The sequence below is a fragment of the Oncorhynchus gorbuscha genome, unplaced genomic scaffold, assembly GCF_021184085.1.
Source record: "Oncorhynchus gorbuscha isolate QuinsamMale2020 ecotype Even-year unplaced genomic scaffold, OgorEven_v1.0 Un_scaffold_32:::fragment_2:::debris, whole genome shotgun sequence".
NCBI lineage: Eukaryota > Metazoa > Chordata > Actinopteri > Salmoniformes > Salmonidae > Oncorhynchus > Oncorhynchus gorbuscha.
Window position 1 is genome coordinate 60,690 of NW_025745181.1, and position 24,281 is coordinate 84,970.

The 24,281-nt window shown below is 44.1% G+C and overlaps 1 protein-coding gene across 1 annotated transcript in view; it reads left to right on the forward strand.

The window, feature by feature from the left end:
* Positions 1 to 17,272, forward strand: part of LOC124017779 (potassium voltage-gated channel subfamily H member 2-like) — a gene marked incomplete at its 3' end in the record, with an annotated part of 29,250 nt that extends 11,978 nt beyond the window's left edge. Inside the window, exons 4-12 of the mRNA XM_046332976.1 lie at positions 315 to 514; positions 3,786 to 4,038; positions 4,543 to 4,736; positions 4,936 to 5,038; positions 5,388 to 5,663; positions 5,812 to 6,001; positions 13,668 to 13,845; positions 14,048 to 14,396; positions 17,148 to 17,272. Of these exons, the coding sequence (XP_046188932.1) occupies positions 315 to 514; positions 3,786 to 4,038; positions 4,543 to 4,736; positions 4,936 to 5,038; positions 5,388 to 5,663; positions 5,812 to 6,001; positions 13,668 to 13,845; positions 14,048 to 14,396; positions 17,148 to 17,272 (1,868 nt within the window). The remainder of the gene's footprint in view (positions 1 to 314; positions 515 to 3,785; positions 4,039 to 4,542; positions 4,737 to 4,935; positions 5,039 to 5,387; positions 5,664 to 5,811; positions 6,002 to 13,667; positions 13,846 to 14,047; positions 14,397 to 17,147) is intronic.
* Positions 17,273 to 24,281: the final 7,009 nt, after the last annotated feature.

Below are 24,281 nucleotides of genomic sequence, written 5' to 3' on the forward strand. Positions count from 1 at the left end.
ATTAGACTTTTTAAAATGTAGATGTTTCCTATAGGTCAGCATTAGTAGCTTGTGTGGAAGCCAGGAGATGCTAAATGTGTTTATGTTAATTAACAGTCAATTACCGTGAGACCGACACTTATTTGCCTGACAATCACCGGCTGATGAAATTTCGCGACCGCCACAGTCCTAGACATGAAGGGCCATGGCACATACAGTCACACACATCTGAGATACCCTAACGTTTCTCAACTCACAGTGCCCAAGGTGTCGTAGACAGCAGTAGTATTCTATTCACAAAATCTTAACTCTCTTCTCTCCTCTCTAACCTACAGCTCTGATGTACGCCAGCATCTTTGGGAACGTGTCGGCCATCATCCAGAGGTTGTACTCGGGTACAGCGAGGTACCACACCCAGATGCTGCGGGTCCGAGAGTTCATCCGGTTCCACCAGATCCCAAACCCACTGAGGCAGCGGCTGGAGGAGTACTTCCAACACGCCTGGTCCTACACTAACGGCATCGACATGAATGCTGTGAGTGATATACATACACACACACACACAAAAGACAGACACACACACACCACACACCACACACACACACACAAAAGACGGACACACACACACCACACACCACACACACACAAAAGAAAGACACACACACACACACACACACACACACACACACACACACACACACACACACACACACACACACACACACACACACACACACACACACACACACACACACACACACACACACACACACACACACACACACACACACACACACACACACACACAAAAGACAGACACACACACACACACACAAAAGACAGACACACACACACACACAAAAGACAGACACACACACCACACACACACACATAAAGATACACACAGTACATTGACATCAACACAGTGCATAGACGTAAACACATACATCAGGGATGGGTAACTTTATTTTTAGGAACTCAGTCACGGTCTCAACTTGAGATGTGGTTGTGCATCAGCAGTCAGTCAATTAGTCCATGTCAGCTAAAATGTTTTATATTGGCAAGTTAGTCTGGCGGCCAGCTATCTAAACTTGTAGTAAGCATGGTCCAATTACCGACCGAGGTGGGGCCTGTTGATCATCTGCTATCATATTAAAAGCTGCAAACATTTGCCTCCACCCTTTGGCTAAATGTGTAGAATTGCAGGAAATTTGCTGTAAAACTGCACATTTGTCTCTCCGCCCCCTGGAAAAATGAGAAGAATGGCATGAAATTAGTTATAAAATTGCTAAATCTTCTCTCATCCGCATGGCAAAATGTAGGAAATGAACTTTAAAACTTGACTGGCAAACTTGGCAAGGTTGCCATTTCTGACATTCTGTACATGAATGCTATGATTCATACACACACGGCATGTTTTCTGCACAGTCTTTTAAAGACTCATTGAACTAAGACCTGACATTCTGTACATGAATGCTATGATTCATACACACACGGCATGTTTTCTGCACAGTCTTTTAAAGACTCATTGAACTAAGACCTGACATTCTGTACATGAATGCTATGATTCATACACACACGGCATGTTTTCTGCACAGTCTTTTAAAGACTCATTGAACTAAGACCTGACATTCTGTACATGAATGCTATGATTCATACACACACGGCATGTTTTCTGCACAGTCTTTTAAAGACTCATTGAACTAAGACCTGACATTCTGTACATGAATGCTATGATTCATACACACACGGCATGTTTTCTGCACAGTCTTTTAAAGACTCATTGAACTAAGACCTGACATTCTGTACATGAATGCTATGATTCATACACACACGGCATGTTTTCTGCACAGTCTTTTAAAGACTCATTGAACTAAGACCTGACATTCTGTACATGAATGCTATGATTCATACACACACGGCATGTTTTCTGCACAGTCTTTTAAAGACTCATTGAACTAAGAGAGGTCTGGCCTGAAAGCTGTAGTTGATTTTTGTTGATTAGGCTTGTCTGTACATATCCTCCAATCAACTCCTCTCTCTCCAACATGCAATAATACCAAATGCAATAATGATGTAACCATTGACTTATTACATCATGTCTGCTAAATTACTCAAATGTAAATACATTACAGAAGTGCATTTTTTATGCAATTTAGGAACAAAATTCCTAACACGAAATTTCAATATTCCGTCTTAAAGCGGCAATTAACAGTTGAAACAATAGTGCTGGAGAAATTCATAGACAGCTATGGATGCAAGGACAGACCATCCATGATATTTTAACCTTTTTTTAGGCTATATAGTGTTGTTTTTTTGTTTAAAAACCTTTTTTTGCTTTGTCATTATGGGGTATTATGTGTAGATTGATGAGGGAAAAAAACAATTTCATCCATTTTTAGAATAAGGCTGTAACGTAACAAAATGTGGAAAAAGTCAAGGGGTCTGAATACTTTCCGAATGCACTTTATACACACCTGTGTGTGTGTGTGTGGTGTGTGTGTGTGTGTATGTTTGTTTGCCCCCTTTCTGATTTCTTTCTGAATACATTCCCGAATGCACTGTGTTGTTCAAGAATCAATGGGTACATTTCAGTACAAAAATGGTTGAGTAACAGCAGCTTGCCTCTTTAACTCAAGTGTTTAATGTCAATTATTCAATGTAAAAGATAGAGGAAACAAACGAGCCGCGTCACTTGTTAACTCAACTTCCTCATTATGTTAGGTTGAGAGTCCATTCAACTGTGTTGGATAAGTGAAATGCTTGTTGTGGTGATTATAGTGGTCGTTGTGATGTAGCCCCGGCCTGATGTCTCTCTGACTGAAGGTCAGTCGTAAACTCTGTCTGTTAATGATGAGGAAATGTGGCTGCCATGTCCGTAACAGTTTGTTTGTCTGGGCTGGGTAGAGATGGACCAATGACTGTATATATGAATGGACAAAGCCATTGATCACGTGACACCATTCATTCCTATGTAAAGACTCAATAGCACATTGAAGACAAATGAAGTTGGTTAAGATGGCGTCTCATGGAGACAATATGCACAGTTTCAGCTACTCCAGGAAGTGATGTTGCAGGTTAGTTCAGTGCTGCCCCCTCTCATTAAATAACTCAAGTTGAATGCTGACCTGGGTACTGCAGGCTGCCATTAGCAACTCAATTATCCACATTACTTCGTTCTGTGTGAGATTTTAAAGAATCAGTTCAAGAACATACATCTGGTGTATTAGAAGTCATTATTGGTTCCATGATTGTATTTGATTATACATTTTTTTACACGAAGATTGATCACGAAAATCTGCATTTTTCCATTGACTGTAATGGGCATCCTGTTTTCTGCTGACAAAGGCTGTGGTACCGAGGTCGGCCTTGAACTTCCATGGCTTCAATGAGAGATCAAGATGAGGGGGTGTTTTCGAGACGTTGGTCGAGTCGCACATAGAAAAACTCCTACTCTTTTCTCTGAAAAATTGGGGGAAGCCCCTTGCTAGAGGGGGAAATCATTAAATTAGTTTCTGGTAATCATTTTAACTACATAGTTAGAGCTGCAGCCTTACAAGTGAAATTATTACTAAGGCAGATTGCTGATGAAACATGAATTGTTTTGGGTAAACATTTGATTTGACTCTACATATCAGAAAATTACATTTTTCAGAGAATTTGTTTAAGGTTTGTTATTCAAAGACAGCAGTGACATCTACACTGCTTGTCATAGACTCGCTAGACAGTAACACTCTATCGCTCTCTCTATCCCCCTCTCTCCCCCTCCCACCTCCCACCTCCCGCCCTCTCTCCCCCGCTACTAGGTGTTGAAGGGGTTCCCAGAGTGTCTCCAGGCTGACATCTGCCTCCACCTCAACCGTACCCTCCTGGAGAACTGCAAAGCCTTCAAGGGCTCCACTAAGGGCTGCCTGCGAGCCCTAGCCATGAAGTTCAAGACCACCCACGCCCCGCCCGGCGACACCCTGGTGCACGCCGGCGACGTGCTCACCGCCATCTACTTCATCTCCCGCGGCTCCATCGAGATCCTCCGAGGCGACGTGGTGGTGGCCATCTTGGGTGAGGATGATAGACGATAGGAACTACTATTACTGTAGCATGTAGCAACCCAGATTGTCCAGGTTCTACAGCTAGTCTAGCATGTATAGGCTACCAAATGAAATACTATAGGCTCTACTGTCACTCTATAGGGTCTACTGTTGCTAGAGTAGCATGTACCAAGCCAAAGGGGAAATTAATTGAAGAACAAAGTGAATTTGTTATATTCAGATATGATGTGCTAGGGAAACTAATGATGGTCAGAGATGGGCAAATAAGATATACAGACTTTCAAAGGCAATTCTCCCGAAGAAAAAATAATATATAGGCCAACACTGCCATCTACTGGGCAAAAAAAAGACCCAATTTATACCTCATACAGCTTCAAACTCTGGGCAGCCGAGAAGGGTGAAATGCTACTTCATTGAACAAGCACTGCTATGTACCATTTCCCAGTAATAACATAGCAGTGTAAAACATGAGAATTTTTCAGTGCATGTAGAAGTGTCCTCTCTTCACTCACAGGGAAGAATGACATATTTGGCGAGCCCATCAACCTTTACGGGCGAGCTGGGAAGTCTAACGCCGATGTGAGAGCTCTGACCTACTGTGACCTCCATAAGATCCACAGAGAGGACGTCCTGGAGGTGTTAAACATGTACCCCGAGTTCTCCGACCACTTCTGGATGAACCTGGAGATAACCTTTAACCTCCGGGATGTGAGTGACCCTAACTTCCTCAAGACAGGTCAAGGCCATAAAAACGCACATTCAAATATTCACGTTTGAATGCAAAAAGGGTGAATGAATGAATGAATTTGGGAATTATTTCCATTGTGCATCCCTATGGAGGACCTATATAAGCCCTCTAACATCAGTTTGTGATTTTTCGAGCCGTTTTCTTTGTCAATCCCTGCAGACCAATATGATTCCTGGCTCTCCAGAAAGTGACAACTCGGACTGTATAGGATTCAACAAACTGCGCAGACGCAAACTATCATTCCGGCGCCGGACAGAGAAGGGTAACCACCGCATTCCCTTTCACACCTTCATCTCTTTTCATGAGTGCAAAACGTATTATTTTCTCTGTGGTGCCCAGAAGAAAACCCCTAATACTCAATGATGACTCCCATGCACACTCAGTTGTTCATCACAAATAAAGTTTTCCATTTCCATGCAGTGTGTCATCATCTGTCCTTGTTTCTTACATTTACAATTTAGTCATTTAGCAGAAGCTCTTATCCAGAGCGACTTACAATAAGTGCATTCACGTACTCATAGCTAGAGGAGACATCCACATTTCACAGTTATAATAAGTACATTCTTCCTCAGTAAAGTCGTTATCATCAGCAACTCAACTTGTCCTCTCAGATGATGCAGATGCAGGAGAAATTAAAAAGGAGAGAGACAATAAACCACTACGGCGGAGACAGAAGGAGGCGGCCAGTAACCAGGGGGAGGGGCCTCTGAGCTCAGTGTCCTCCCACTCCAGTGGCGATGAAGGGGAGGAGTCTGTGGTCACATGCCCTGCCCCTCCTTCGGCTCTGCATGAGATGTCCCCGGCTCAGGCCACCACCCTGAACTTCAGCGACACTCCCGAGGGGGAGGGAGACCAAAAGGGGGGCAACACCTGCAATGCACTCACAGGTGGGTCTGGGCATCAATGTAGAAACAAACGATACACACACACACACCTCATTAACTTCCATAGCAGACATACCCTAGGGCACATTCATGTAAAACAGTACACCCTGTTCTTTACCCCTTCCTTCCTCTCCCCTCTCTTCACAACCAGGAGCATTTTCAGGGGTGTCCAACATCTTCAGTTTCTGGGGTGAGAGTCGGGGCAGTTGTGAGTACCAGGAACTGCCGCGCTGCAGCCTGCCCTACCCTCCCCCTCTTAACACGCCCCTCAACAGCATTGGCCGCAGGCAGCGCACCGAGCTGGAGAACAGACTGGACCTGCTGCAGAAGCAACTCAACAGGTACAGAGACATAGACATAGAGAGACAGAGAGACAAAGACATAGAGAGGCGTAGAGGGACAGAGGCGTAGAGGGACAGAGGCGTAGAGGGACAGAGGCGTAGAGGGACAGAGACATACAGGACAGAGCAATACGGGGAAAGAGGTATACAGGGACAGAGACATACAGGGAAAGAGACAGAGACATACAGGGAAAGAGACAGAGACATACAGGGAAAGAGACAGAGACATACAGGGAAAGAGACAGAGACATACAGGGAAAGAGACAGAGACATACAGGGAAAGAGACAGAGACATACAGGGAAAGAGACAGAGACATACAGGGAAAGAGACAGAGACATACAGGGACAGATACATACAGGGAAAGAGACAGAGACATACAGGGAAAGAGACAGAGACATACAGGGAAAGAGACAGAGACATACAGGGAAAGAGACAGAGACATACAGGGACAGATACATACAGGGAAAGAGACAGAGACATACAGGGAAAGAGACAGAGACATACAGGGAAAGAGACAGAGACATACAGGGAAAGAGACAGAGACACACAGGGACAGAAAGAGACAGAGACATACAGGGAAAGAGACAGAGACATACAGGGAAAGAGACAGAGACACACAGGGACAGAAAGAGACAGAGACATACAGGGAAAGAGACAGAGACATACAGGGAAAGAGACAGAGACATACAGGGACAGAGACAGAGACATACATGGACAGAGACATACAGGGAAAGAGACAGAGACATACAGGGACAGAAAGAGACAGAGACATACAGGGAAAGAGACAGAGACATACAGGGAAAGAGGCAGAGACATACAGGGACAGAAAGGGACAGAGACATACAGGGAAAGAGACAGAGACATACAGGGACAGAGACAGAGACATACAGGGAAAGAGGCAGAGACATACAGGGAAAGAGGCAGAGACATACAGAGACATACAGGGACTGAGACAGAGACATACAGGGACAGAGACAGAGACATACAGGGACAGAAAGGGACAGAGACAGAGACATACATGGAAAGAGACATACAGGGAAAGAGACAGAGACATACAGGGAAAGAGACATACAGGGAAAGAGACAGAGACATACAGGGAAATAGACATAGACATACAGGGACAGAGACAGAGACATACAGGGACAGAGACAGAGACATACAGGGAAAGAGGCAGAGACATACAGGGAAAGAGGCAGAGACATACAGAGACATACAGGGACTGAGACAGAGACATACAGGGACAGAGACAGAGACATACAGGGACAGAGACAGAGACATACAGGGACAGAGACAGAGACATACAGGGACAGAAAGGGACAGAGACATAGACATACATGGAAAGAGACATACAGGGACAGAGACAGAGACATACAGGGAAAGATACAGAGACATACAGGGAAAGAGACAGAGACATACAGGGACAGAAAGAGACAGAGACATACAGGGAAAGAGACAGAGACATACAGGGAAAGAGACAGAGACATACAGGGAAAGAGGCAGAGACATACAGGGACAGAAAGGGACAGAGACATACAGGGAAAGAGACAGAGACATACAGGGAAAGGGACAGAGACATACAGGGACAGAAAGGGACAGAGACATACAGGGACAGAAAGGGACAGAGACATACAGGGACAGAAAGAGACAGAGACATACAGGGACAGAAAGAGACAGAGACATACAGGGACAGAGACAGAGACATACAGGGACAGAGACAGAGACATACAGGGACAGAGACAGAGACATACAGGGACAGAGACAGAGACATACAGGGACAGAAAGGGACAGAGACATACATGGAAAGAGACAGAGACATACAGGGAAAGATACAGAGACATACAGGGAAAGAGACAGAGACATACAGGGACAGACAGGGAAAGAGACAGAGACATACAGGGAAAGAGGCAGAGACATACAGGGACAGAAAGGGACAGAGACATACAGGGAAAGAGACAGAGACATACAGGGAAAGAGACAGAGACATACAGGGACAGAAAGGGACAGAGACATACAGGGACAGAAAGGGACAGAGACATACAGGGAAAGAGACAGAGACATACAGGGAAAGAGACATACAGGGAAAGAGACAGAGACATACAGGGAAAGAGGCAGAGACATACAGGGACAGAAAGGGACAGAGACATACAGGGAAATAGACAGAGACATACAGGGACAGAGACAGAGACATACAGGGACAGAGACAGAGACATACAGGGAAAGAGGCAGAGACATACAGGGAAAGAGGCAGAGACATACAGAGACAGAGACATACAGGGACTGAGACAGAGACATACAGGGACAGAGACAGAGACACACAGGGAAAGAGACAGAGACATACAGGGAAAGAGACAGAGACATACAGGGAAAGAGACAGAGACATACAGGGAAAGAGGCAGAGACATACAGGGACAGAAAGGGACAGAGACATACAGGGAAAGAGACAGAGACATACAGGGAAAGAGACAGAGACATACAGGGAAAGGGACAGAGACATACAGGGACAGAAAGGGACAGAGACATACAGGGACAGAAAGGGACAGAGACATACAGGGACATACAGGGACAGAGACAGAGACATACAGGGACAGAGACAGAGACATACAGGGAAAGAGGCAGAGACATACAGGGAAAGAGGCAGAGACATACAGAGACATACAGGGACTGAGACAGAGACATACAGGGACAGAGACAGAGACATACAGGGACAGAGACAGAGACATACAGGGACAGAAAGGGACAGAGACATAGACATACATGGAAAGAGACATACAGGGACAGAGACAGAGACATACAGGGAAAGATACAGAGACATACAGGGAAAGAGACAGAGACATACAGGGACAGAAAGAGACAGAGACATACAGGGAAAGAGGCAGAGACATACAGGGACAGAAAGGGACAGAGACATACAGGGAAAGAGACAGAGACATACAGGGAAAGGGACAGAGACATACAGGGACAGAAAGGGACAGAGACATACAGGGACAGAAAGAAACAGAGACATACAGGGACAGAGACAGAGACATACAGGGACAGAGACAGAGACATACAGGGACAGAGACAGAGACATACAGGGACAGAGACAGAGACATACAGGGACAGAAAGGGACAGAGACAGAGACATACATGGAAAGAGACATACAGGGACAGAGACAGAGACATACAGGGAAAGATACAGAGACATACAGGGAAAGAGACAGAGACATACAGGGACAGACAGAGACATACAGGGAAAGAGACAGAGACATACAGGGAAAGAGGCAGAGACATACAGGGACAGAAAGGGACAGAGACATACAGGGAAAGAGACAGAGACATACAGGGAAAGGGACAGAGACATACAGGGACAGAAAGGGACAGAGACATACAGGGAAAGAGACAGAGACATACAGGGAAAGAGACATACAGGGAAAGAGACAGAGACATACAGGGAAATAGACAGAGACATACAGGGACAGAGACATACAGGGACAGAGACAGAGACATACAGGGAAAGAGGCAGAGACATACAGGGAAAGAGGCAGAGACATACAGAGACAGAGACATACAGGGACTGAGACAGAGACATACAGGGACAGAGACAGAGACACACAGGGAAAGAGACAGAGACATACAGGGAAAGAGACAGAGACATACAGGGAAAGAGACAGAGACATACAGGGAAAGAGGCAGAGACATACAGGGACAGAAAGGGACAGAGACATACAGGGAAAGAGACAGAGACATAAAGGGAAAGAGACAGAGACATACAGGGAAAGGGACAGAGACATACAGGGACAGAAAGGTACAGAGACATACAGGGACAGAAAGGAACAGAGACATACAGGGACAGAAAGGGACAGAGACATACAGGGACAGAAAGAGACAGAGACATACAGGGACAGAGACAGAGACATACAGGGACAGAGACAGAGACATACAGGGACAGAGACAGAGACATACAGGGACAGAGACAGAGACATACAGGGACAGAAAGGGACAGAGACAGAGACATACATGGAAAGAGACATACAGGGACAGAGACAGAGACATACAGGGAAAGATACAGAGACATACAGGGAAAGAGACAGACATACAGGGACAGAAAGAGACAGAGACATACAGGGAAAGAGACAGAGACATACAGGGAAAGAGGCAGAGACATACAGGGACAGAAAGGGACAGAGACATACATTGAAAGAGACAGAGACATACAGGGAAAGAGACAGAGACATACAGGGAAAGGGACAGAGACATACAGGGACAGAAAGGGACAGAGACATACAGGGAAAGAGACAGAGACATACAGGGAAAGAGACATACAGGGAAAGAGACAGAGACATACAGGGAAAGAGGCAGAGACATACAGGGACAGAAAGGGACAGAGACATACAGGGAAATAGACAGAGACATACAGGGACAGAGACAGAGACATACAGGGAAAGAGGCAGAGACATACAGGGAAAGAGGCAGAGACATACAGAGACAGAGACATACAGGGACTGAGACAGAGACATACAGGGACAGAGACAGAGACACACAGGGAAAGAGACAGAGACATACAGGGAAAGAGACAGAGACATACAGGGACAGAGACAGAGACATACAGGGAAAGAGACAGAGACATACAGGGACAGAGACGGACAGGGACAGAGACATACAGGGACAGAGACATACAGGGACAGAGACAGAGACATACAGGGAAAGAGACAGAGACATACAGGGAAAGAGACAGAGACATACAGGGACAGAGACAGAGACATACAGGGACAGAGACATACAGGGAAAGAGACAGAGACATACAGGGAAAGAGGCAGAGACATACAGGGACAGAAAGGGACAGAGACATACAGGGAAAGAGACAGAGACATACAGGGACAGAGACAGAGACATACAGGGACAGAGACAGAGACATACAGAGACAGAGACATACAGGGACAGAGACATACAGGGACAGAGACAGAGACATACAGGGAAAGATACAGAGACATACAGGGACAGAGACAGAGACATAAATGGACAGAGACATACAGGGAAAGAGACAGAGACATACAGGGAAAGAGACAGAGACATACAGGGACAGAGACATACAGGGAAAGAGACAGAGACATACAGGGAAAGAGGCAGAGACATACAGGGACAGAAAGGGACAGAGACATACAGGGAAAGAGACAGAGACATACAGGGACAGAGACGGAGACATACAGGGACAGAGACAGAGACATACAGGGACAGAGACAGAGACATACAGGGACAGAAAGGGACAGAGACAGAGACATACATGGAAAGAGACATACAGAGACAGAGACATACAGGGAAAGATACAGAGACATACAGGGACAGAGACAGAGACATAAATGGACAGAGACATACAGGGAAAGAGACAGAGACATACAGGGAAAGAGACAGAGACATACAGGGACAGAGACATACAGGGAAAGAGACAGAGACATACAGGGAAAGAGGCAGAGACATACAGGGACAGAAAGGGACAGAGACATACAGGGAAAGAGACAGAGACATACAGGGACAGAGACGGAGACATACAGGGACAGAGACAGAGACATACAGGGACAGAGACAGAGACATACAGGGACAGAAAGGGACAGAGACAGAGACATACATGGAAAGAGACATACAGAGACAGAGACATACAGGGAAAGATACAGAGACATACAGGGACAGAGACAGAGACATACATGGACAGAGACATACAGGGAAAGAGACAGAGACATACAGGGAAAGAGACAGAGACATACAGGGAAAGAGACAGAGACATACAGGGAAAGAGACAGAGACATACAGGGACAGAGACAGAGACATACATGGACAGAGACAGAGACATACAGGGACAGAGACATACAGGGACAGAAAGGGACAGAGACATACAGGGACAGAGACAGAGACATACAGGGACAGAGACAGAGACATACAGGGAAAGAGACATACAGAGACGGACAGAGACATACAAGGACAAAGACACACAGAGACAGGGACAGAGACAGACAGGGATAGCGACAGAGACATACAGAGACAGAGACATACAAGGACAGGGACAGAGACATACAAGTACAGGGACAGACACATACAGAGACAGAGACAGACAGGGACAGAGACACGCAGAGACAGGGACAGAGACCGACAGGGATAGCGACAGAGACATACAGAGACATACAAGGACAGGAACAGAGACATACACATACAGGGACAGAGACAGACATATACAGGGACAGAGACATACACATACAGGGACAGAGACAGACACATACAGGGACAGAGACATACAGGGACAGAAAGGGACAGAGACATACAGGGACAGAGACAGAGACATACAGGGACAGAGACAGAGACATACAGGGAAAGAGACATACAGAGACGGACAGAGACATACAAGGACAAAGACACACAGAGACAGGGACAGAGACAGACAGGGATAGCGACAGAGACATACAGAGACAGAGACATACAAGGACAGGGACAGAGACATACAAGTACAGGGACAGACACATACAGAGACAGAGACAGACAGGGACAGAGACACGCAGAGACAGGGACAGAGACCGACAGGGATAGCGACAGAGACATACAGAGACATACAAGGACAGGAACAGAGACATACACATACAGGGACAGAGACAGACATATACAGGGACAGAGACATACACATACAGGGACAGAGACAGACACATACAGGGACAGAGACAGACATATACAGGGACAGAGACAGACACATACAGGGACAGAGACAGACACATACAGGGACAGAGACAGACATATACAGGGACAGAGACAGACACATACAGGGACAGAGACAGACATATACAGGGACAGAGACATACACATACAGGGACAGAGACAGACATATACAGGGACAGAGACAGACATATACAGGGACAGAGACAGACATATACAGGGACAGAGACAGACACATACAGGGACAGAGACAGACATATACAGGGACAGAGACAGACATATACAGGGACAGAGACATACACATACAGGGACAGAGACAGACATATACAGGGACAGAGACAGACACATACAGGGTCAGAGACAGGCGGGGTCAGGGAAAGTGCAGGGACACAGACAGGGACCAGAGCAGGGACAGAGTTAGCTATAGCCCTCTGAAAAAATGGTTAGAATGAGTGTATAAAAGATATACAAATGGGAATATAGTGCAGAGCTGCTAGTCTGCTACTCCACTGTATCTGCTTCCATTATGTCTTGTACCACAGTGTCTGATACAAGTCTGTCCCCTGTCAGAGTAATGGAAGTACCCAGGCCTGGTGTTTGCACTCAGCTGACACTTCTCTCTGTAACCCTACCTCATTATTCATATTTATCAGTCTGATTCTGACAGACATCTTCCCCTCCTCTCCTCTTCTCCTCTCCTCTTTTTCTCTCCTCTCCTCATCTTCTCTCCTCCACAGTGGAGTAACTGTTATATTAGTCCCTATGGTCTTATCCAGTCAGTCCATTGTCAAGGCTCATTGAGGTCAAAGACCTCCATTATCTAGAAGGCTGAGGCTATATGCCTGCGTTTGTGTCTGTTTTGGGAGAGTTACTGTAACATGATTGGCCAGTAATGATTCTTGGGGGATGCTCCAGGGTAGGTGTCAGCATTTCTGACATGTGTATGCGTGTGTGTGTGTGTGCGTGTGCGTGTGCGTGTGTTTCTCTCTTCAGGCTGGAAACAAGGATGTCGACAGACATCGGGGCAATCATGCAACTACTACAGCGTCAGATGGCCCTGGTGCCCCCAGCCTACAGCACTGTGTCGTCTCCCCCTCAGGCCTCACCCTACCCTGGCCCTGGTCCTGGAGAGAGGCTGGTGCAGTCTGAGACACTGGCTTCCCTCTCACAGGTACTACACACACACAGGAGATAGACACGTACATGCAGATACACCTGTAGACACCGGTATACATGCGTACACACATGCACTCATACACATGCCCACACACTCAGTTGCGTCCACACACACACACACATACACACACACACATATACAGACACACTCAAAAGGGTCTTCTCTGAATCACTCCTTGTCTGCATCTCTCCTCCAGATCTCACACCCCCAGGACTTTGAGGAGTTCCCCGGCAAGTTGTGTGACTCTCTCCGCAGCCCTGATCAGCTGCACCCCCAGGACTCGCCTCTGGTCAGCCCCACCGAGACACGACGAGACACTACTGGGCTGGGCAGCTTAATCCTGGACCTGGACCTGGACCTGGGCAGCCTGGAGCTAGAACTAGGGGCTGGGTCCGTGGCAGGGTTGGAGTCAGGGATGCGGGCAGATTCAGGGTTGGGGTCAAGGATGCGGGCAGGTTCAGGGTTGGGGTCAGGGATGCGGGCAGGTTCAGGGTTGGGGTCAGGGATGCGGGCAGGTTCAGGGTTGGGGTCAGGGATGCGGGCAGGTTCAGGGTTGGGGTCAGGGATGCAGGCAGGTTCAGGGTTGGGGTCAGGGATGCGGGCAGGTTCAGGGTTGGGGTCAGGGATGCAGGCAGGTTCAGGGTTGGGGTCAGTGGAAGGACCGAATGGCCTGGACCCTGACACCCAGCGAAGGCTCTCTCTGCCTGAGCCACAGACGCCCCTGGACTCACAGACACCGCAGAGGCACAGCTCCGACCCTGGGGGGAGCTAAGGAGCGGTGAGGGGGAGTGAGGAGAATAGGGACAGAGAGAGGGAAAGGAGGGGTAGCTTTGTTTTCCCTCTTTCCCAGTCACACATCTCATTGGGTCCGTTCCCTCAGTACAGGCGTAAACAGACACACATAAGGGGGTGTCCCTTTTCTCTCTTCAGCCTCTAAAACCTCACCTATAGGCACTGAGTGTGTCTCACCTCTGACCTCTAACCTCTGACCTGAGGAGAAACCTTGTATGGAGAGGGGGGGATGTCTCTCTTTTTCAGGGGTCCTTTCCCCTATCCAGCTCCTAACGTTACCACAGCGTTACCAAACCCAGAGAGAGAGAGAGAGAGAGAGAGAGAAGCACAGCCCTTCTGAACTCAGTCCGGTCCATTCTGGCCTACAGATGACTACAGGCCGCTCAGTCACATGACTGGTTCTGTTAAGAAACGTCCCTTTACTGCTGTATCCAGTACTGGATTACCATAATGGGGAGGGTAAAAAACAATAATAATTATATAAGTAGCCATTATGTCTTGCACTGAAATTTACAGACATTCTATCTAACATGTCCGTGACGCTTCCGAAAACTGGTTGGTTGGTGGACTGTAGTGTTAGCTGGCCTAACAGAAACTCTGGTGTCCTGTCCTGTCCCCATCATTGGCCCCTTTTCCCTAAGGTCCGTATCCCCGGAGGCGGAGCCAAGGCCCCAAGAGCATACTGGATTGGCTGGTTTGCACCTCAGGGGTGGGGTTGGAGGAAGGGTTTAAAAGCCATGACTTCTGTGATGAACATATCAAATCCCTACCAGTACAGATTGCTAGAGAGGAGGAGTCTTTGTACAGTTGAATATGCAAACACTGGCGAGAGAGAGGAGTGTTGTATCCTATATCTGTGTTGATAACATCAGATTCAGGTTCCAAAGCTTTTTGCCCTAGTTTTTGTCGGTAGTTCACAAAGCATATGGCTTAGTTTCCCCCTCTAACACCTGAAGAAGAAAATGACCCACATTTACCCGTCCAAGGATCTGACTACACAGCAATACTCAGCCCCAGGTGAGAACACACTCCACACACGTTACAATGTAGATCCTCCATCATCTCCCCGTGTTGCTGTACTACCATAGGGTGTCCTGTCTCACTCCCTCCTTCCACCTGTCCTTTCTCTGGGGAGAGTCTCTGCACATGGTAGTTGATGGCGGCCTGCGATACGCAGGGAACCTGACGATTGTATTTAACCGCTTGCTGGTCTGAGCTTCTTATTTATTCATTGGTTTTAGTCGTTTTATGTTCTTTGTAGATTGTACCAAATATGATTTATCGTTTTGCAGAAAGAAGATGTACAGTTTAAACTTATTTGGTGGAGGGAATTGAAATCATATTTTTTTGTTGTAAATGTGGACAGGTACCTCTCCCCACATGTGTGTGTTTGTTTTAACAAATGTTATGTCAGTACAACCATTATAGATGTTACTTGAGTAATATGACTGTTTGACAGGAGTTGCACTTTATTATTCTATTTCTAATGATTATTTACTCTTCATCAACCCCGACCAGAGATGTTAGCACTGATGTCAGTGTTCACCGACTGGACACAGACATTAATTCAACATCTATGTTGGTTGAATGTCATTTTGTTGACACGACATGGAAACAACAATGATTCAACCCGTGTGTGTCCAGTGAGCAGTAGGCTAATATTCTCATCAGATCTGAGAAGGGGTAGAGAGCAGGGGTAGAGAGCAGGCATGAGGTATAGGGGGTAAGGAGAAGGGTGGAGAGCTATTAGCTCCCAGAGTAAGATTCAAACAGTGAGAGTTAAAGTGAATCCCAAAGTGGTGAGTAGTGTTTGTGTGTAGTGTGTATCCTGCACGGTGCAAACACATTGTACCTGTATACAGGGAAGAATAGAGGCAGGTGAGGTAGCTGGAGGAGGCAAAACAGTGTTTTGAAGTGGTGAGTAATGAACATTAAATTACTATATATATCTAGCTTGTTAGAAAAAACTGAATCACTAAGGCAAAGAAATGTGTCAGGTTTCGGCTAAGAAACGCAAGCAGGCACACACACACACACACACACACACACACACACACACACACACACACACACACACACACACACACACACACACACACACACACACACACACACACACACACACACACACACACACACACACACACACACACACACACACACACACACACACACACACACACGCTATTAGTTGCACTGTTCACTGTTAATCACTGTTAGTAATATCTTTGCATGTACAAAGTGCAGTAAAACCTGTGTTAGTGAATTGGAAGACAGATAATGAATGAGTTTTGCTTTGGGATAATGCATTTTAGTGTTGAACCAAAGCAACTGAAGGGAAGCAATGACTGTATTCTGCATTGAATTGAATGGAATGGGAACATTGATAAAGAGGTGGTTTTTGATCTAAGGAGGCCATTTAAGCTGCCTGAAGTTAAAAGCAGAGTGGAAGCGCCGAAACCAAAAGAGCCCTCTTTTCAACTGAGCTTATTTACTGTGTCCAGTGATGGAACTGGACACAGTGATGGAACTGGACACAGTGATGGAACTGGACACAGTGATGGAACTGGACACAGTGATGGAACTGGACACAGTGATGGAACTGGACACAGTGATGGAACTGGACACAGTAAATAAGCTCAGTTGAAAAGAGGGCTCTTTTGGTCTCGGCACATCGACTCTGCTTTTAACCTCAGGCAGCTTAAATGGCCTCCTTAGATAGTGAAAAGTCTCCTTTTGTACAGTTTCACAGTCAAGCCAACCCTCCCAGAACATAGACTTCCCACACTATAGGATGTTATATTGTTCTTCAATCATCACAGAACTGCCTAATGTCTATATACCATCTACAATAGTTTTTGTCTCTGTCTTGAAGGATATTCCCAACACTTTAGAATGCAATTTACATTTTGCATTCTTCAAAATCACCATCCTAATGTAGACTGACTGGGTTTAGGTGTTGATCTAGGGGGATTAAGTTGTCTATCTTATAACATAGCTACAGCATATCCCCAAAAAATACTGAAATGTATGTAAAGTTGTCATAGAAAGCTCAAACAAGGAAATGTTATTAGCTTCCAGTGAAATGTGCCCACCCACTGGGATGTGTCATGGTGGCTTAGTGAATGGATCTCACATTTTAGCAACCTACACCAAAGATTATCTATTATATTGACAAGATAGTCAAGTGACCGCTATAATAATGGAAATACATGTCCTCAAAGATGGAAGGCAGGCGGGAGGAGGCGAGATCAGGTGGGACCATTCTAGCCAATGAGAGGGAAGATACACGCGTGAACAACAAGAACAACTTCCATACAAAATTGTTTGATATCAGTGCATTCGTAACAACCTACCAATCACGAAACTTCTATTTGATCAATTAAGCCTAACATAGCAAATAAGTTATTCAACTTTTTGTTGACCAAATTCAACACTCATTGACCACCAAACAAAAATTCCTCACTTCGTGGTCTTACTTTCTTGGACAGATTTTGGGTGGAGTAAACCCTCTCGCTTCGCATCCTCTTTGCCTACACACACACACACACACCTCTGTTACACAAGCCTCTGGCACCTCTCACATTTGGCAGAGCACTTTTCAGCTCTTTTCAACTTTATAGTATATTATATAATTATTATTCTGCATCATTGGCACAGGTCCCGAATTTGTAGATATTTTGAGCAGTGGGGTTTTTGGTGAAGTTTACACTGGATTGCTCTTTCCCGCCTCCCCCCTTGTACATAAGAACATCTTGTAAAGGAATACATTCTTGGCACCCATATAGCCAGCACTATGCAGACATTTCTTTGGCATGCTTTGAAATGCAGAAAAACTGTAGAGGAAACAACATAAAGTCTGTTCGACATTTTAACCATGTGAATAAAGATGTTAATAATATTGTTAATAATAATGACGATGAGGAGTATAATGATAATGAACAAGACGACTTTAATATTGTGCACATTTTATTTGCATGCTGCACTGAGAATCTTTTCAGAAATGAGAGGGTGGATGTACAAGGAAGGCAGCTGATTTTGGGCTGTGTGCTTGTGGCTGTGTAGAGTAATACACTGTATACTTCCGGGTCATGGAAGAGTAACATATACTGTACTTCCTGGTCATGGGAGAAAGGGACACTGAAAAGTTACAAGATACTGTAACGTTATGGAGGATACATGTGCGGGGGCTATGGCCAGCTCTGCCACAGTTGGCTTTCAGACCAGGGACTATGAATAATAATACATTTCTAGCCTGACCATGTTGGAGTGCATCGCCTATGTCACCCTGTTCATATCAGACACTACAGGAAGCTAGAAGACAGAAGCAGCTCCAGGTCTTGATTGTGTGATAGAAGTTATACATGGTTGACTTTATATAACATTTCAAATATTTATTTCAATAAACCTCTTTGAAAACAAACTGAGCGTCTGCTATGTATGTCTGGGGCTTTATAGATTTTCTCTTTGTATACTTTTAAGTCTCACCCACGTTGGAGGTTTCCACCATCCTCTCACAGTTAATGTGGTCAATGGACATGCTATTGAGACACATTCGCTAACAGCAGTACAAATCAATGGTACTGTCAGAGACATTTTGATAGAAAAGAAAGTGCTGAAATTATATTAAGGAATATGTAAGAATTAAGTATTAATTGTAAAGAAACTATTATTTAAAAAATATATATAAGTTCATGTTTATAGAAACTCATGTTTTATTTGTTTATTGTGACACCTGGTGGTTACCAGTAGTGCATCAGCAGGGTAGTATAAGGGTTTAATGGCAACATGGCCCAGTCACTAACAGTGAACCATGCAAACCGATGCTGGTACTAAGACGGCACTCAACAAGCTGGATAAGGCCATAAGCAAACAAGAAAATGCTCATCCGGGGACAGCGCTCCTAGTGGCGAGGTACTTTAATACGGGGTAACTTAAATCCGTTTTACCTCATTTCTACTAGCATGTTAAATGTGCAACCACAGGAGAAGAAAAACTCTAGCCCACCTTTACTCCACACAGAGACGCGTACAAAGCTCTCTCCACCCTCCAGTTGGAAAATCTGACCATAACTCTATCCTCCTGATTCCTGCTTATAAGCCAAAACTAAAGCAGGAAGTACCAGCGACTCGCTCAATAAGGAAGTGGTCAGATGATGCAGATGCTAAGCTACAGGACTGTTTTACTAAGTTGACTGTGCCTTTAAACAGCTTGGAAAATTCCAGAAAATTATGTAATGACTTTTGATAGGCTTATTGACATAATTTGAGTCAATTGGTGGTGTACCTGTGGATGTATTTCAAGGCCTACCTTCAAACGCAGTGTCTCTTTGCTTGATATCGTGGGAAAATCTAAAGAAATGTATATTCCCCTAAGAAATCAGAAAGACCTCAGAAAAAAAATTGTAGACCTCCACAAATCTGGTTCATCCTTGGGAGCAATTTCCAAACATCTGAAGGTACCACGTTCATCTGCACAAACAATAGTACGCAAGTAAAAAACACCATGAGATCACGCAGCCGTCATACCGCTCTGGAAGGAGACACGGTCTGTTTTCTAGTAACAAAAGTACTTTTGTGCAAAAGTTGCATATCAATCCCAGAACAGCAGGAAAGGACCTTGTGAAGATGCTGGAGGAAACCGGTACAACAGTATCTATATCCACAGTAAAACAAGTTCTATATCGACATAACCTGCAAGGCCACTCTGCAAGTAAGAAGCCACTGTTCCAAACTGCCATAAAAAAACAGACTACGGTTTGCAACTGCACATGGGGAGAAAGATCTAACTTTTTGGAGAAATGTCCTCTGGTCTGATGAAACAAAAATAGAACTGTTTGGCCATATTGACCATCGTTATGTTTGGAGGAAAAAGGGGGAGGCTTGCAAACCGAAGAACACCATCCCAACTCTGAAGCACAGGGGTGGCAGCATCATGTTGTGGGGGTGCTTTGCTGCAGGAGGGACTGGTGCACTTCACAAAATAGATGGCATCATGAGGGAGGGAAATTATGTAGATATATTGAAGCAACATCTCAAGACATTAGTCAGGAAGTTAAAGCTTGGTCACAAATGGGTCTTACAAATGGACAATGACCCCAAGCATACTTCCAAAGTTGTGGCAAAAGGGCTTAAGGACAACAAAAGTCGAGGTATTGGAATGGCCATCACAAAGCCCTGACCTCAAACCTATAGAAAATTGTGGACAGAACTCAAAACACATGTGCGATCAAGGAGGCCTACAAACTTGACTCAGTTATCAAATAAAATGTATTTGTCACATACACATGGTTAGCAGATGTTAATGTGAGTGTAGTGAAATGCTTGTGCTTCTAGTTCCAACAATGCAGTAATAACGAGTAATCTCGTTGGTGATGGTACAGAACGGCATAGGCAAGATGCAGTAGATGGTATAGATGGTATCGAGTACCATCGAGTAAGATGCAGTAGATGGTATCGAGTACAGTATGCGGCGCATGTAACACATACAATTTGATTTGATTGTCTTGCGCCAAGCTGCGATTTAACATTTAAAAAAAAAATTATTATGTTTTGTTACTTTTTACCCCAGTGGGGGAAAAAGTGCCCAATTGTCATACTTCAGTAACCAGTAAAACCTACTTGAGTAAAAGTCTAAAAGTATTTAGTTTTAAATATACTTAAGTATTAAAAGTAAAAGTATAAATAATTTCAAATTCCTTATATTAAGAAAACCAGACCACCATTTTCTTGTTTTTTAAATTTATGGATAAATTAAATCATTCGTGGTCCTTCTGTAGCACAGTTGGTAGAGCATGGCGCTTGTAACGCCAGGATAGTGGGTTCGATTCCCGGGACCACCCATACGTAGAATGTATGCACACATGACTGTAAGTCGCTTTGGATAAAAGCGTCTGCTAAATGGCATATATTATTATTATTATTATAAAATGCAGCGAGTACTTTTGTTGTCAGAGAAAACATATAGAGTACAAAGTACATAATTTTCATTAGGAATGTAGTGAAGTTAAAGTATAAAGTTGTCAAAAATATAAATAGTAAAGTACAGATGAGATACCTAAAATTGTTTTTACTTAGGTTATACTTTCTAGTATTTTTAATTAAGTATTTTACATCACTGCTCGAATCTACGATGTGCCTTTAGATTTCAAGAAAATGAACTAAGTAATCATTTTTCACTTCTCACATTTACTTCCCAAACCCGTTTGGTCTGCTTCGCTAAGCGTTGGGCCTCTGGGTTTAGAAACACTCTGGTGCCATTGCGACCATCTCCATTTTGAAGTAGTCCATTTTCTTCTTCTACTACTTCTATGAGATGGTAAACAAACCAAAAGGGTGCATACTGCCACCTGGAGTGTGTTGTTTCAACAGGTATAAAGAAAAGGTTGGTGATTTTCTGCCACCTGCAGTTATGGAATGTTTGCTAATGAGTATAATTTTTATTTAATTTTATTTAACCTTTATTTAACCAGGAAGGGCTCATTGAGATTAAAATCTATTTTTCAAGAGCGCCCTGGCCAAGATAGGCAGCACCAAGTCCTTACAAAACAATTACAGACAGACGACATGAAAAACGACAAGTAATCTAGTAAAAACCATTGAATTCACAAGAGTATAAAACAGCAAATTAAAAACATTGACAGGTCAGGGAATCAGCCTCAAAATCCTTCATCAGTGATTTAAAAACACCAATCGGGACAAGTTCTTCCAGTTTAAAAGTATTTCGTAAGGTGTTCCAAGACGATGGCGCAGAGTACATAAAAGGCCTTTTACCAAATTCAGTTCAAACATTTGGAACAGTTAGCAGGATAAAGTCCAGCAAACTAAAAGAGTACCCACCATATCTCTGAACAATAAAAATGCACAAATAAAAAGGTAGTAAACCCAAAATGGCTTTGTAAATAAAAGTATACCAGTGACTGAGCCTACGAGTGACTAGAGAAGGCCAGCCAACCCTGGTATACAAAGTGCAGTGGTGCGTAAGGGTTTTGCAGTTTAAAATAAATCTCAAAGTGCCATGGTAAAGAGTGTCAATTGATCTCAAACACTGAGCGGAAGCATTCATATATAAAATATCCCCATAGTCTAGTAAAGGCATAAATGTAGCTGATATACTAACCTCCTTCTGGCTTCAAAAGAAAAACAGGCCTTATTCCTAAAATAAAATCCCAATTTCAGCTTCAATTTTTTTGTAAGTTGTTCAATATGCAATTTGAAAGAGAGGCCATCATCAATTAAAATTCCAAGATATTTATATGGGGTTACAACCTCAATCTCCTTGCCCTGACAGGTAGTAATAGGTGAAAGGTTCAGAGGTCTATTTCTTGCATTAGAAAACACCATTAGTTTAGTTTTGTCAGTATTGAGGATACGCTTCAATTGACACAAGGTATGTTGAACAGTATAAAAAGCAGTTTGCAAGTTCTGGAAAGCTTTTGTAAGAGACGAGTCACAACAGTAAATAACAGTATCATCAGCATAAAAATGAAGTTGTGCATTTTGGACATTTTTGTCTAAATAATTGATATAAATAGTGAATAAGAGAGGACCAAGTACAGAGCCTTGGGGCACACCATTCAAGACAGACAATTTAACAGACATAAGCCCATCAAATTGAGTGTACTGAGTTCTATCAAACAGATAGTTAACAAACCATGCAACTGCATGCTCCGAAAGACCTACACTCGACAATCTCTGCCTTAGTATAGCATGATCAACTGTATCAAAAGCCTTAGAGAGATCAATAAAAAGTGAGACACAGTGCTGTTTTTTGTCAATGGCTTCAGTGATATAATTTAAAACCTTCATGGCTGCTGTAAATGTGCTATGCTTCTTCCTGAAGCCCGATTGGTACATTGATAAAATAGGAGTTAGTAAATAAAAACTCTTCAAGCTGTTCACTTACAAGGGTTTCAAGTATTTTCAACAGGGGTGACAGCTTTAAGAAAAAATAATCAAGTGGCTAATCCATCCTGATGACCTGGATGGAATTATGTGATCCTTTCCAAACCCATAGGAAGTACCACATCTATCTATCTCTTTTGCGTCCACCACTGAAAGGTGAGCTTTTGGCCATGCGATGGCGACATTGTATAATTTCATGCAAAAGGGTTGAAACTAACTGAAATTGTTTCCAAACTCGGCGATACAATGTTAATGAGTGGTTACAGTTAAACACTGAAACATTACTTTTTTTTTTTACAACGTAATGCAGTAACTTTAGTGGCAGGGTAAGTTATGGTACTTGTCTATGCATTTTTGGAATCATGTTTTATAGCATTGATTGCCATTTACAATATTTCTAGTTTATAAAGGATATTATGATTCGGTAATTCCAACAGCCAACACTGCTCATTAAATCGAATAATAAGATTAGGCCTATGCTATAGCCTAGCAAGCCTATAGGCCTGATGAATAATGCACTTTTTTATGCATTCGAATTTAAAACCTGCATCGTCACAACACACAATTGGCTTGTTTGAGTGGTAAGGCTGATAAAGCAACCAAATGCAGATGAAAGTCGAGGAGTGAATTCGGGGAGGTGCATCTACGACAGCCAAAAGTCGGAACAATGATTTGGTTTTCCAACAAGCATGGCTCAATGCAACATGGCAATGTTGCCATTGTTTATACGTTTCT